The sequence below is a fragment of the Orcinus orca genome, chromosome 4 (genome assembly GCF_937001465.1).
Source record: "Orcinus orca chromosome 4, mOrcOrc1.1, whole genome shotgun sequence".
Taxonomy (NCBI): domain Eukaryota; kingdom Metazoa; phylum Chordata; class Mammalia; order Artiodactyla; family Delphinidae; genus Orcinus; species Orcinus orca.
In genome coordinates, this window is record NC_064562.1 from 71006743 (window position 1) to 71021494 (window position 14752).

General features: G+C 33.9%; 1 protein-coding gene across 13 annotated transcripts in view; it reads left to right on the plus strand.

Annotated features, from left to right (window-relative positions):
* Window positions 1-14752, plus strand: part of EPHA5 (EPH receptor A5) — a 330528-nt gene that overhangs the window by 26768 nt on the left and 289008 nt on the right. For all 13 annotated transcript variants that reach the window (XM_033425569.2, XM_033425564.2, XM_012532520.2 and 10 more), the window contains exon 2: window positions 3290-3354. In XM_033425569.2, coding sequence (XP_033281460.1) covers window positions 3290-3354 — 65 coding nt within the window. The remainder of the gene's footprint in view (window positions 1-3289; window positions 3355-14752) is intronic.

Consider the following 14752-nt stretch of genomic DNA (forward strand, 5'->3'; position numbering starts at 1 on the left):
TGGCTAATGGTTTATCAATTTTGTTTATCTTCTCAAAGAACCAGCTTTTAGTTTTATTGATCTTTGCTATTGTTTCCTCCATTTCTTTTTCATTTTTTTCTGATCTATTCTTTATGATTTCTTTCCTTCTGCTAACTTTGGATTATTTTTCTTCTTCTTTCTCTAATTTCTTTAGGTATAAGGTTAGGTTGTTTATTTGAGATTTTTCTTGTTTCTTGAGGTAGGATTGTATTGCTGTAAACTTCCCTCTTACAACTGCTTTTGCTGCATCCCATAGGTTTTGGGCCATTTTGTTTTCATTGTCATTTGTTTCTAGGTATGTTTTGAGTTCCTCTTTGATTCCTTGAGTGATCTTTTGGTTACTTAGTAGCGTATTGTTTAGCCTCCATGTGTTTGTATTTTTACACATTTTTTCCTGTAATTGATATCTAGTCTCATAGCATTGTGGTTGGAAAAGATACTTGATATGATTTTAATTTTCTTAAATTTACTAAGGCTTGATTTGTGACCCAAGATATGATCTATCCTGGAGAATGTTCCATGAGCACTTGAGAAGAAAGTGTATTCTTTTGTTTTTGGATGGAATGTCCTATAAATATCAATTAAGTCCATCTTGTTTAATGTATCATTTAAATATTGTGTTTCCTTATTTATTTTCATTTTGGTTGATCTGTCCATTGGTGAAACTGTGGTGTTGAAGTCCCCTACTATGATTATGTCACTGTCGATTTCCCCTTTTATGGCTGTTAGCATTTGCCTTATGTATTGAGGTGCTCTTATGTTGGGTGCATAAATATTTACAATTGTTATACTTTCTTCTTAGATTGATCCCTTGATCATTATATAGTGCCCTTCTTTGTCTCTTGTAATTGTGTTTATTTTAAAGTCTATTTTGCCTGTTATGAGAATTTTTACTCCAGCTTTCTTTTGATTTCCATTTGCCTGGAATACTTTTTTTTATCCCCCCACTTTCAGTCTGTTTGTGTCCCTAGGTCTGAAGTGGGTCTCATGTAGACAGCATATATACAGGTCATGTTTTTGTATCCATTCAGCCAGTCTGTGTCTTTTGGTTGGAGCATTTAATCCATTTACATTTAAGGTAATTATTGATATATATGTTCCTATTACCATTTTCTTAATTGTTTTGTGTTTGTTATTGTAGGTCTTTTCCTTGTCTTGTGTTTCCTGTGTAGAGAAGTTCCTTTAATATTTGCTGTAAAGCTGGTTTGGTGGTGCTGAATTCTCTTAACTTTTGCTTGTCTGAAAGTTTTTAACTTCTCCGGCAAATCTGAATGAGATCCTTCCTGGATAGAGTAATCTTGGTTGTAGGTTTTTCCCTTTCATCGCTTTAAATGTGTCCTGCCACTCCCTTCTGGCTTGCAGAGTTTCTTCTGAAAGATAAGTTGTTAACCTTATGGGGATTCCCTTATATGTTATTTCTTGCTTTTCCCTTGTTGCTTTTAATATTTCTTCTTTGTATGTAATTTTTGATAGCTTGATTTATATGTGTCTTGGTATGTTTCTCCTTGGATTTCTCCTGTATGGGACTCTCTGTGCTTCCTGGACTTGACTGACTATTTCCTTTCCCCTATCAGGGACATTTTCTCTTCAAATAATCTCTTCAAATATTTCTCTAATATAATCTTTTCAAATATTTTTCAGTCCCTTTCTCTTTCTCTTCTTCTTCTGGGACCCCTTTAATTCAAATGTTGGTGCATTTAATATTGTTGCTGAGTTCTCTGAGACTGTCCTCAATTATTTTCATTCTTTTTTCTTTATTCTGCCCTCTGGTAGTTATTTCCACTATTTTGTTTTCTGGGTCACTTATCTGTTGTTCTGCTTCAGTTATTCTGCCATTGATTCTTTCTAGAGAATTTTTAATTTCATTTATTGTGTTGTTTATCATTATTTGTTTGCTCTTTAGTTCTTCTAGGTCCTTGTTAAACGTTTCTTATATTTTCTCCATTCTATTTCCAAGATTTTGGATCATCTTTACTATCATTACTCTGAATTCTTTTTCAGGTAGACTGCCTATTTCCTCTTCATTTGTTTGATCTGGTGGGTTTTTACCTTGCTCCTTCATCTGCTGCATATTCCTTTGTCTTATTTTGCTTAACTTACTGTGTTTGGGGTCTCCTTTTCGCAGGCTCCAGGTTTTTGTCGCAGGTTGTTGTTTTTTTTGTCTGCCCCCATTGGGTAAGGTTGGTTCAGTGGGTTGTGTAGGCTTCCTGGTGGAGGGGACTGGTGCCTGTGTTCTGGTGGATGAGGCTGGATTTTGTCTTTCTGGTGGGCATACCGCGTCCAGTGGTGTGTTTGGGGGTGTCTGTGAACTTAGTGTGATTTTAGGCAGCCTCTCTGCCTAGCACACTTTTAAACTACTTTAATTTCAGAGGGACAGTAGGTGAACCTGTTGAAATATAAACTCCATGAGTGTCTATGTATCTGTGTGTGAGTATGTGCAAGTTTGTGAGTGTGCGAATGTTGGTGCATGGGCATGTGCATACTCTTCCATTGCTTTCTTTTGCAATGATGATGTTCGGACTTCCATCTTGGGAGTTACTAATATGTTAGGATACCCAGCCCTAATTGAGTTCTGCCTTTCAAAATGTAGCTAACAGTTTTGTAAAAAACACATTTTGGACTATAGTTATATATAAATAGAAAGTATCTTTGGGAATGCAATGAGCACCTAGCTATTGCAACAACCTTAAGAGCTGCTGCATTTCCTAGGCTTGGTTAAGAGTGTATAGATTTATTTCTTAATTAAATTTGCAATTTGGATTACAGATTTTGGTTAATATCACAAAAAATCTTACAAACTTGGGAATAGTTTATTGTTGTTTAATGTAAATTATTTGTTCATTGCCTTTATAACAGCTTTCCAGAAGAAAATAGAGTATATTTAGCCCCAACTTTACAGCTGCAGCTTAATCCCAAGAACCAGCATCTTTAAAAAATAGACATGGTCCTCATGGTTTTCTGTGGACCTTTCCTTTTTTTCTTTTTCTTATTAATTCTTTTCCTTTATTCCTGTTTGACCAAAAAAAAAGCACTTAGGGTAATAACTTGTTTATATACTTTTGTTGTTATTTTTCTCCAAATAATTATTCAAAATCACTTATTCTCTTACATCCTAATAATGTTTTCTTCAAATTATAACTCTTGTATTCATCATAATGAATGCTCAATTTACTTTCAGTTATGGATGTAATATGTGCTTTTAATAACACTATGAAAATAGTGATATATTTTTGTATATTTGACTCAGTTTGTTTTCTTTCTCTTTTAGTGAATTTGTTGGATTCACGGACTGTCATGGGGGATTTGGGATGGATTGCTTTTCCAAAAAATGGGGTAAGCCTTTATAAAATTTTCCCTACAACTTAAACTACTTGAATAGACATCATCTTAAATATCATATAGTTGTAAATTCTCTGGACATATTTGATGTTAAGAAAAGAGGGGTGTGTGTGAAGGGGAGTGAGGAGACTTCAAATTAGCTTTGACTGGGAAAAGCAAGCAAATTGGGAAGAGATTTTTATTACTGAAAAACAAATATATTATTTTCCTCTCTGAATATTTCTCCGTAAAGAAATGTGAAGTTTCTTCAGCATTCAGGAGAGTTTCAGATTGAAGCAACCAACACATTTTTAGAATTGGTTTATCTTTAAAAAAAAAAAAAAAGAAGAAGAAGAAGAAGAAGAGCTAAGAAAAAAGCAAAGATTTGCTGCTAATTTGCCCTTATCTTGTTTATATTGAATAGGAAATAAAAGTTCATGTGTCAATGACAGTGTTGAATCAAACACTGGAACCAACTTATTATGTGTTTAATTTACTACATTAGGGAATTAAAATATTATAAGAAATTCCTTTAAATTCCATTGAAATTAAAAATGTCTCAGATTATTCATCATTTAAAGGTTTTCTTTTAATTCTTGAATTTTTCTCTATTGAGAACTTTCAGAAAAGATGCTCCATTGGAAGATTTTTATAATCAACCATTGTTTTTTTATTACTAAATTATTTTATGGTGTACATTAAAAATAACTTCTTTGGGATGAAAATTAGGTAAGCCATTTTTTAACAATATACCTATTAATATATTTATAGTACTAAGAATCTTAATACATAGATTATATAAAAAGTATTCCATTATCTCATACTTAATTAAAAACACATCCATATTATCAGATGGAAAATGAAAACATAAGTAAAATATTGTGACATAAAATCATTGTATTACATAGAAAACATTAACTGTATTGCATGACTATTATATTGAAAACAATCTAGACTTTGATAGAATATTTTTATTATATAATGACTTTAATATTTAAATTTTTTTTAATTTTCAAGCTAAAACTACCCAACATCATTATTGAACCAACTCTGCTCAATAGTCTATAATAACCTAAATGGGAAAAGAATTTAAAAAAGAATAGTTACATGTATATGTGTAACTGAATCACTTTGCTGTACACCTGAAACTAACACAACATTGTTAATCAACTATACTCCAATATAAAATAAAAATAAAAAATAAAATAAAACACACATGGATTTTTATAATAAAAAATAAAATATATAAAAAAGAAAAGTAAAAATAATCAAATCACCTTGTGACAGAAACAAATAATATTTTCAATCCTCCATTTAAAAGAAAAGTATTGTTAAACAATTTGAATGCTTAAAACTTTATTATACAGTGTATATATGCAGTTAATTAGAAGATTATGCACACTAGTAATACTTCATATGACTTTGAAGGTTAATTTCAATTTAATTAAGTAATTTAATATTATACCAAATCTGGTTATAACAACCCAAATAACCAAAACTTAAAATTTTTTTCTAATTGATGAGTATAACAGATGTTTTAATTGGTCCTTTATTTAGAACATTCTTTCTGTGGAAATAAGACAAGTAGTATTAATTGTTCTAATGCATAATAATTTATATGTTAATATCCTCATCTCAGTGTGCTTTCTCTTTTTTCATTAAGTTGGTATTTCTTTTTGGTTGTAAATATTATGGTTACATTTAGAGGTATAATATAAATAAAGTAATACAAGTAGATTGTTAAGATATTAAAACATGAAGATAAGCCAAATGAAAAACAAATTGCCTTACTCAGATATAGCCAGTGCCAACATAAAGATATATATATTCTCTTAATCTGTCTTTTATCTTTCTTATGCTCTTCCTTTCTCCATTCTTTCTTTATCCTTCCCCTCACTCACCACCTCTGAGTTACTGTCTTTCTTTCATCTTTCACCACCCCTATACAGGAAGATGGCTGGCTAACATCCATCTATGAGAACCTGTAAATATATTTTGTACTCTACATTTTTTCACATATCAAAAATGATTTATTTCATAAATATCTTAAATTGCCCTTCCTGAGAAGATGGCTGACATATTGGGTTGAAATTAATTTTTTAAAAGTGAGAAAATATGTCATATTCTCTTTGAATCTCTCTGAGTTTAGTTTTGTGTTCCTCCTTTTTCCATTCAGAAGTTATTCAGACAAGGTTTGACAGAGTGTAACTCTGAGGGTAAATCTGATGTTGTAGTTGTTCTTGTAACTAGACATTTTTAGGGAAATTACTCAATTTTGTATGTGATTTCTGCGTAAAGCACAATTGACTCCTTTATAAAAACATAATCTTTTTATCAAAAATGGGCTATTTCCAGTCATTCTAACAACTTCCTCCTTTCTTTTACTTTCTGTATAATTGTTAGTATAGTGTTAATTTTGTTCAGATTTTTAAATGAGTATTTTTTCAAAACTCTTGTAATTTTTTGAGTGATGTTTCTTTTGACATAGCTAATTCCTGATGTTAATACTGAAGAAAAAGAAGTTAAACTAGAGAAACTTAGTGAATGTGCACTTATCCGAGTATGAGGAATACATGTGGAATTCAGGTGTTATATTGATGCTATGTCACCCACATGCAAAATGAAGAAAGTATATATATACTTTTTATATATTGTTATTAGGCTGAGTCATTTAGGATTAGATAAGAAATCTAACTCTAAGTGAAATGTAGATCACTGGTGTGATATCAGCAAAAATTTTGGAATAGGGACATCTGAAAATTTTCTCTTCCATGAAAGCCATGAGAAAAGTGGAAAATATTATAAGAATCAACTTTTCAGAACTCTGGAAATTAACCAAAATCTTGGAGCAATCCAGGGAACATTTAGTCAGAAAAAAGGACTAAATCTTATTAGAACAACAAGTTTGTGGCATTTCAAGGTGCCCTGTGTCCTTTTCTGCCACTCCAGCTCTTTAGTGTAGCCTTGGACAAAACCAAAAATCTGTTGTCAGGGTGAAAAACAGCAGTCTGGCAGGCACTAGGGTGGGCAGAGTCAGGTAGGAGACTCTTCAAAGACTTGATCTCAGAGGATTGTCATTATATATAACCTGATAACTCCATGAAAGAATGCTCTTGTAAGGCTGTCTTGACTTGTCTGATTTAGAGCTCCCCCAGTCTGAAAGCCTTTACTGTATTAAGTAAAGAAGAATATTCTTTTTTTCAGAACATTTCCTGAACCTCAGGCCTTAAGAATGAATGTTTTATTACTTTATTTCTTAGACCGATAAAAATAGTACCCTAAATCTAGGCCTAAGAATTGGGCAAGTAACTTAGAGAAACCCTATTCATCCCTTGTAGTCAGGCACACATTCCATACACCTCTTAGAAACAGTCATTGCACCTGTCATACTTTTTCTTTGCTTTTAAGCTTTTAGATTTCTTATGGCAATCTCATATTTACCACTGTACAGTGTTTCTAAAACTAGGCTCAGTTCCTGGCATATAATAGAACTTCAATAAATTTTTATTAGAAGGATAACTGTTTGTTTGTTAATTTATGAAATGGGACATACATTACTGAGATGTAGTTTTGCATGAAGATTAAATAAGTGGGACTGAGGGTAGAACTGGGCACAGTGTTGGCACCCAGTAAACATCCTTTCTTTGATCTTCTGCTGCATTTCTGTTCTCCTCATATTAAAAGATCCATCAGTCAATCATGTTTTTGTGTTTCTTTGTTAGTTTTTTGACTATATCTGTATGAATTCATTGTCAGCATTTAAAGATTGGGAGATTTCATATAAAGTCTGAATTTCCAGCTTCTCTGTTTAGTTGGAAGTTTCAGAAAGCCAGAGCTAGCAGCTTTCTATGACCTCAACAGCCCAAAGCTGAGTAAAGGCTGCAATTGGAAGAGAGTAAGCAAATTCTCCTATCTGACTCAATTTCTACCTGCTGCTCTTCGGTCATTTAAGTTGTTGGTCTGCAATGTTGGCATTATCATGGAGTCATTTTTTAATACTGCACAAGCATCGGTTTTTTCTTCTGTTTTAGGAGGGACTTTAAAAAACTTCTCTTGTGTTACATGCTGAGACTGTTTCTTCCTAGTTTTTGTTTGAGTACTTCACCTCAGTTACGGCACATCATTTGAATTTGGGCTTCAGCATGTGCTTTGTAGCTACAATGTATGAGGTAGACAGTGGGTGTATGTGTGAGTGTCTTCTGCCTCATGGTAATAACTTGAAGCCTCCTTCCTTTTTTTTTTTTCTGTACATATCTAGGAGTACTATGTTACAGCAAAGTTTGCTTTCATGCAAACTTGCTGCATTCGTTCATTCAACAGATATATATTAGACACTTAGTTTGTGGCTTGAACTCTTCTAAGAGTGTGCCTTACTTAGTTTGTGCCTAGTTTTGGTAGTTAGTTATAGTAGTGAAGAAGAGTCAGTGCCTACTATAACCAGGGTTACGGTAGTGAAGATAGTAAGTGAAGAAAACAAGCAAAAGTCCCTGATACCCTGGAGCTTGGGGCAGTGTTGATATTTTGAGAATGAGTTATCAGAGTGTTAGAGCAATGTGATAAATGAAATGCATTCTATTATTTTCTTTCTATACTTGTATGAAAGTGGCAGAGAGGTGACAGTATTCTCTCAAGGTCATTAAAGTAGCTTGTGACATAAATGGGAGCAACACATGTATTGCATTTGGCACATGTGCTGTCATATCATTGTTTCTCATTGTCTTGCCATGAAAAAAATACTCTTTCATTTAGTATGTAAATTCATTTAGTACTGACAATGACAATGTAAAAAGAGATATTTAGTATTTTTTTGTAGATGAAGAAAATGAGGCTCAGTAAGGGTAAGTGATTTTCCCAAGTTTATGCAGTTGGTAAGAGACTGAGGCCATTTTAAACCCAGGTCTTCCAGGATACTGATTATTTTAAACCAGAGGTGAACTCCTACAAATAGGTAGGTCTCCAGAGACATAGGTTCTGGATGGTTCTCAGACTTCTAGTTCATGTAAGAGAGGAATTCATGCTGAAGAGAAAATTCACCTCAAAGAAAGTTTTAAATGAGGTGGAGTGGGTCACATGCTATTAATTGCTAGATCATAATACATTTTTGGAAAAATGTATATAGCACATAGATGCTCAAATATATAAGTTGCATTGTTATATTGTGTATATAACAAATATATATATATAATTAAATAATTATATAAAAGGTAGATAGATAATGAAAAGGATGAATTAACTTGACTCCCAGCTATATCTGTAATTCACTCTATTATTTTTGGGACCTGTGTGAATCTCCGCTTTCCTGTCTGTTAAGCAAGGATGGGTGGCTATTATATCATCTATCTTGCAGTGTTGTTTTAGGATAAAGTAAGATAATGTATTTGAATGCACCACATCATCACTCAACCACTAAAGAAGTAGAAAAGATGATGGTTGGTTAAAAAGCTACTTTTGTATTGCTGTTTTCAAACACAACCAGAAAGCAACAGTTTGGTGGTTAAAAGCAACAACCACTCAGGTATCTCTTTGGCATTTGACTGTTCAAATGAAGTAAATAAACTCTTAAGAGTTTTTATGCCTCAACTCCCAAATGTGGGACCCAGTACTCTAATTTCACTTTGAATAAAATTAAGGGGAGGGTTTGTCAATTGTTTTTTTCTCCCAGAACTGATCTTTAATTGTAGACAGAAATAAAAACAAATAAGCAAAACACAGACTGACTTCTGGCTTAATTGTTGTATAATGTGCATAGTTACCCTCAATTCTAAATTTCACTGCCTATTTGAGTAAATATTTTTTTCCTCCAGAGCACCTTTTGTTAGTATTTTACACTGAGGTTCTCAAACTTTTTCAGCCTCAACCCATTAGGACATAATTCTAACAGTAATAGTAATTTGTAATTGTGAATAAGGAATAATTAAGAGGCGTTGAGAATTAATTTATTTCATGATTGACTCTATTGTCAACCCTCTTTTTTTATATTTACATAAGATTTTGTCTTAAAATACTTGTTACTTTTTTAACCATTGCCTTATTTTTAAAAATTAATATACTTAATTTTTTTAGAGAAGTTTTGGGTTTGCATAAAAGTGAGCAGAAGGTATGCAGAGTTCTTATACACAACTTCAATATTCCTCCTTACCCTTTTTTCACTATTAGCATGTTGCATTAGTGTGGTACATTTGTTACAATAGACCAGGCAATGTTGATACATTATTATTAGGTAAATTCCAGGTTTATATTAAAGTTCACTCTTTCTCTTGTACATTCTCTGGGTTTTAACAAATACATAATAATATGTGTTTACCATTGTAGTATCATACAGAACATTCCCTGTCCTATCTGTACACACCCTGAAGATGTACTTTGCTTCCTTCTCATTACAGTAGCATTATTTCATTCACCTTCTGGAACATTTAATGTTGATTAATTTATATAGTCTAATCATTCATGTTAATAGCATTGTTTCCTGCAAATTTTGAGCAAGGGTTTTCAAAACATTCTTATAAGAATAAAATGAATGGCTGTCGTGTTTGTTTAGAGAAGATTATGCTCTTAACGTTTTAGAAATTTCACTGTTGCTCTTTTTCCATATGTTGTTGTTACAAAAGATCACAAGATAGACCTGCCTTCTTTGCTTTGGCAGAAAGCCTTTTCCCCACTGAGTCCTTTGTACTTCCTGTTCACACAGTGGGCAAGCCATCACATTCCCCTGGCTGTCACCTCTGAATCGTATTGCAAATTCTGATTTTATTTTTGCTCTCTTTTCCTATTCCATTCAAAGAAGATAAACATTATTTTTGCAGTCTTTTCTTACGCTGATCTTAGGGGGTATTAGGATCATTCAAAATAACTTATTCATTTGAGAGAGATTTCAGAATATTGACTTAAATCATATTTGTACTAAAATGGAGACAGTGTAACCTGCTCTCTGCCTAGGGGAGAAAGAGCAAGCAATAGTCCTACATAAAGTCACTTCAAAACAGGAGTTTATGGCTTTTCTTGTTTTAGTGTCAGTTTGTTCTATTTTCTGATTTCTTTGAGACAGAGAATCTGTGTTTACTTTTGAAGTTGAAAATAACTCAAGTTTAGATCACTCAGAATGGACTGTGAATCCATCATTAGTGTTTTATGTGGATTCTCTTGAATCAAGAGAAACTTAAACTGGATTTTCTGATACTCAGATTTTGGTAAAAGTGTATGTGAGAGTTTTGTGTGTGATTCCTCCTCCCCAAACTTAAAGGCAAAGAATGAGGAGAAGTATTTGAACACTGCTAATCTCATATATTTTGGTTATGATCAGGATGTTTTGACAGAACCTTGTTTTGGCTTTGCTTTCTACCAAAGGAGAGGAAAGATAATGACAAGCACTGAGGCCCACGCTGAGCATGGAGAGGCTAATAAAGATTAAAGTTATGCTGAAGGGGAAAAAAGAACACATTAGTGGATATAGAAAAGCTCTTTATTTGGACAGTGATAGAAAAGAATTCTAAAGGGAATGGATATTATACTTTATAATGCAAATGCCAGTATAATGAAGAACAATCCTATTCCAAAGTAGTTTTGTATCCATTATTTTTTAGAAAAACGAAAAGCACACCCAACCCGTGAGGTAATTAATATAAATAATTTAAGGAATTCAAGACAGTCACTTAGCATACACTGAAGTTTAGATGAAGCACAGTTTCACATTTAGATTTCCCACATAGAAACTAAGCAATTATGAAGAAAGTTTTTTAAAATGTGCAGTTCTGCTTTGCCATATGAGACAAATGTTGTATTTTGCCTTTGCTATATATTGAATGTATTAGCAACAGTCACAGTGTATTCATTCAAGGTAGGATTGAGACATGCATATACTATTTGTTTACTAGGTGTCACTCTGTTTATATATTTAAAGTCACTATAAAACAGTGCCTATATTTTCTTCTTTACAGTCTCTCAAAACACTCCTGCATTATAGGGAAACTCACAAACATAAACTGGAAAATGGCCTCTATTCATGATATCCTCTTGTTAATCCTTCTTCTTACCCTAACTGCAATAGACTAGCTAAAGACCTCATCCTTCAAACTGCAGTTTAAGTCTTATTTCCTCAGGAAAGTATGGTTCAAAGATTAACTGTTCTTCCATTAGCAGATTATGCTGTGAAATCCTTATTCTCTCCATCCCAACCCCTATCTATTTTTTCTCCAGATCACAGTGTGTACAGCTATGTTATCCATACTCATCACCTAGACTAGCTTTCTATCCAAACACTTAATTCTCCTGATCTGCTCCTTTTAGACGACATTCTCTATTGGTCTGTATAAGAAGCCAGGAGCATACATGTGAGCAGAGTTTCAGGTTATTTCTAAAGGGTTATATATGTTACTGTCACCTTACCTGTGATGTCAGACACCTGTGCACCCACTTACTTCAAACAGCCATTTCCCAATATTATTCCCACCTGTTTCATATTGGGTACTCATGTTTTCCTTTTCCCCATTATGTATACGGAGATTTCTGGGTCTCTATCTAGAGGTTCTCTGTGAAATGATTTACTCCATGTAAAATCTGGACTTAAAATCCTTCTTCTTCTGAAAAAAAATTCTCTGCTCTCATTGATATTTACTCCAGTTTCCATATGTGACTATAATGATTTTTTTTTTTTTTACTTTCATCTTCCCATTCATCAATGAAGATGTTAAATAAAACAGCTTTGCGGAGGTCCCCAGGGGCCAAACACCAGGTATTTTCCTAGTGGTTTGATTGCTGTTTATCATGATGTTTTTTTAACCATTCTTCAGCTGTTTTCAATTCATATGACTGCTCCCATGCAAGTCAATTTGAATTAATTTTGCAAGCAAAATGCTTTATGGTTCTGAGTAGATAATCTCCCTCTCCCACAGAGAAAATATATACTGTAATCATCCAGCATTCCTGTTGATTATTTCCATTAAAGGCAGCACAGGGAGAGAGAATGCTCAAGACTCCTCTGGCGTTTGAAGTTTTTTGAGGCTTTTGCTATTCATTGCCTTGTTCTCTCTCCCTCTCTCTCTCACTCTTTTATTTTTCTTTTATGCCACTCACTGTTTGCACTAATGCAGAAAATGATGGTCCGTACTGCTCAGCCTGGAAACTCTGTCCTCTGGACCCTGGGGCTGGTATCTTTGTGATCTTATATACCAACACACTTCCCCCCAAATGAACTGACTTCTCTCTTCGTAACTCCCCAAAAGATTCATATAAATTTCTACCCCTAGTGTTTTGCACGGATTGCTTGAAATACTCCACCTTCCACCCTCCATATAACCCATCTTAATACTAATCATTTTTTTCCATTACCACCTGGAAGGATGACCACTTCCTAGGCTGAATCAAAATCCAGCACTTCCTGTGTATTGAACACACTAAAAATTAGATATTTGTAGTGTTACCAGTGTTTGTGTATGACTACTGTAAGCTTCTCCAGTGTAAAGACCTTTATGTTATCTCTAGCACTTTGCTCTATGCCTCAAATATAAATTCACATTAATCGCATCTGCCACTGATTGATACATAACTAGGCATCTGAATCTGTCGGAAGTGGTGGTTGTTTAGACGCAAAAGGCTATACATTTTTGGCTAAAATAGAATAGTAAAAAGATACACCAAAGTTTGGATTTAGGGGTTCTTATTTATTTGGTGTCATGTAAGCTTGAACCAAGAATACTTTATTTTTATTATACAATTAAGTTTACCAAAAGACTATTATGTGCCAAATAGTGAGATTACATTGATATACAGGACTCACTTCCTCTCCTCAGGTAATCAGATAAGTTTGAATAATGTCTCCTAGAGTTGTGAAACATACAGTCTGCACAAACATATACACAACTCTGGGCCCCGCTCTCTATTGAGTTCAATCCAAATAACTAATTTGTATACATATTTGCCTCCATAAAGGCATTATGGTTAACATGGAGACTTTGAGGGCTTCCCTGGTGGCACAGTGGCTGAGCGTCCGCCTGCCGATGCAGAGGACACGGGTTTGTGCCCTGGTCCGGGACGATCCCACATGCCGCGGAGCGACTGGGCCCATGAGCCATGGCCACTGAGCCTGCACGTCCGGAGCCTGTGCTCCTCAACGGGAGAAGCCACAACAGTGAGAGGCCCACGTACCGCAAAAAAAAACCAAAAAAACATGGAGACTTTGAAATCAGCCAATCTAGATTCAGAATCTAACTCCACACCTTACTACCTAATGTGTAACAAGTTAATCACTCTGTGTCTCCATTTCCTCATTTATAAATTATGTATAATACTACCTACTGCACAATGTTCTTATGCCTATTAGAATGAGGTAATGATGCAATGTTTAGCATGATGCCTGTTTAACTCACAGAACCCAATATCAATTGAGCTCTTGAAAAAAATGAAACCAAGGGATTGGGCAACCTTTCATGATCTGATGTTCACCTCTCTCTGGTTCCTACCTTTGACTAGTCATTTCTTTGTTATTTTCTCAGCAAACCAGATTTCTTTGCTTCAGTTTCACATGGCTTTCACTCAATTCCAGATTTGATTGCCTGTATTTAAAAGACCAGCTCAGGCTGACTGGGGATGTTCCAAATTCCACATAGAAAGATTTCCACTTGGTTCTGCTGACCATCACTTATTCAAATATACCCAGCCGGATTGAGGAAGGAGGGTAAAATCATACAGTATAAGTGTAGCTCTAGCTGTTGGTGACCATCTCTGCTATAAGGAGAGCAGCTTAAAAAAAGAAAAAAAAAGTTGGTGTCATCTCAGTTAGTGTCTCTTGGGAATTCTGATAAGGAAGCATTTCCCTAAGTATAAAGTTGTTTTCTCATATAAAATTTATTTAGTTATAAAAATAATTACTAATGTGAAATGTTTATTCCAGAAATTTGCAGTGAAATTAGTTGTTTCAGTACATAATTTCCATCATGTTTCTAAAGCCTGATTTCTACAATGCGTATGAATTTTACCCAGCATTCAATAATTTTATTTGAGTGGTCTCTTTGATTTATTTAAATTCTATTTGATAATCATATTTAATTGGTCTATTTGACTTATTTAAAATCTTACTATTATATGTCCCACTATTCTTATATTTTAGACTTCATTGTAATCAGTGATTCTACATCTTTTGATTACCATCATTCTGTTCTGTAAGACAAATATCCATGTGCCTCCACGCTTCTTTGCGTATTTTGGTATACATCTAGTTATTATGAGTAAGAAGACTAACAGTATCCTATAAGCTCATTGTTTCCTTAGAGGCCAAGAAAATCACCCTTGTGTTTGCTGACCTGGTCCTGAAAGTCCCTATGCATCATAAGCCAAGTCTCTTGTTTAGAAGCAAGTTATAGATACAAAAATATAGACACAAAAGAGTAAGGCAGTCTTTACTGTTGAGTAATAGTTTTTA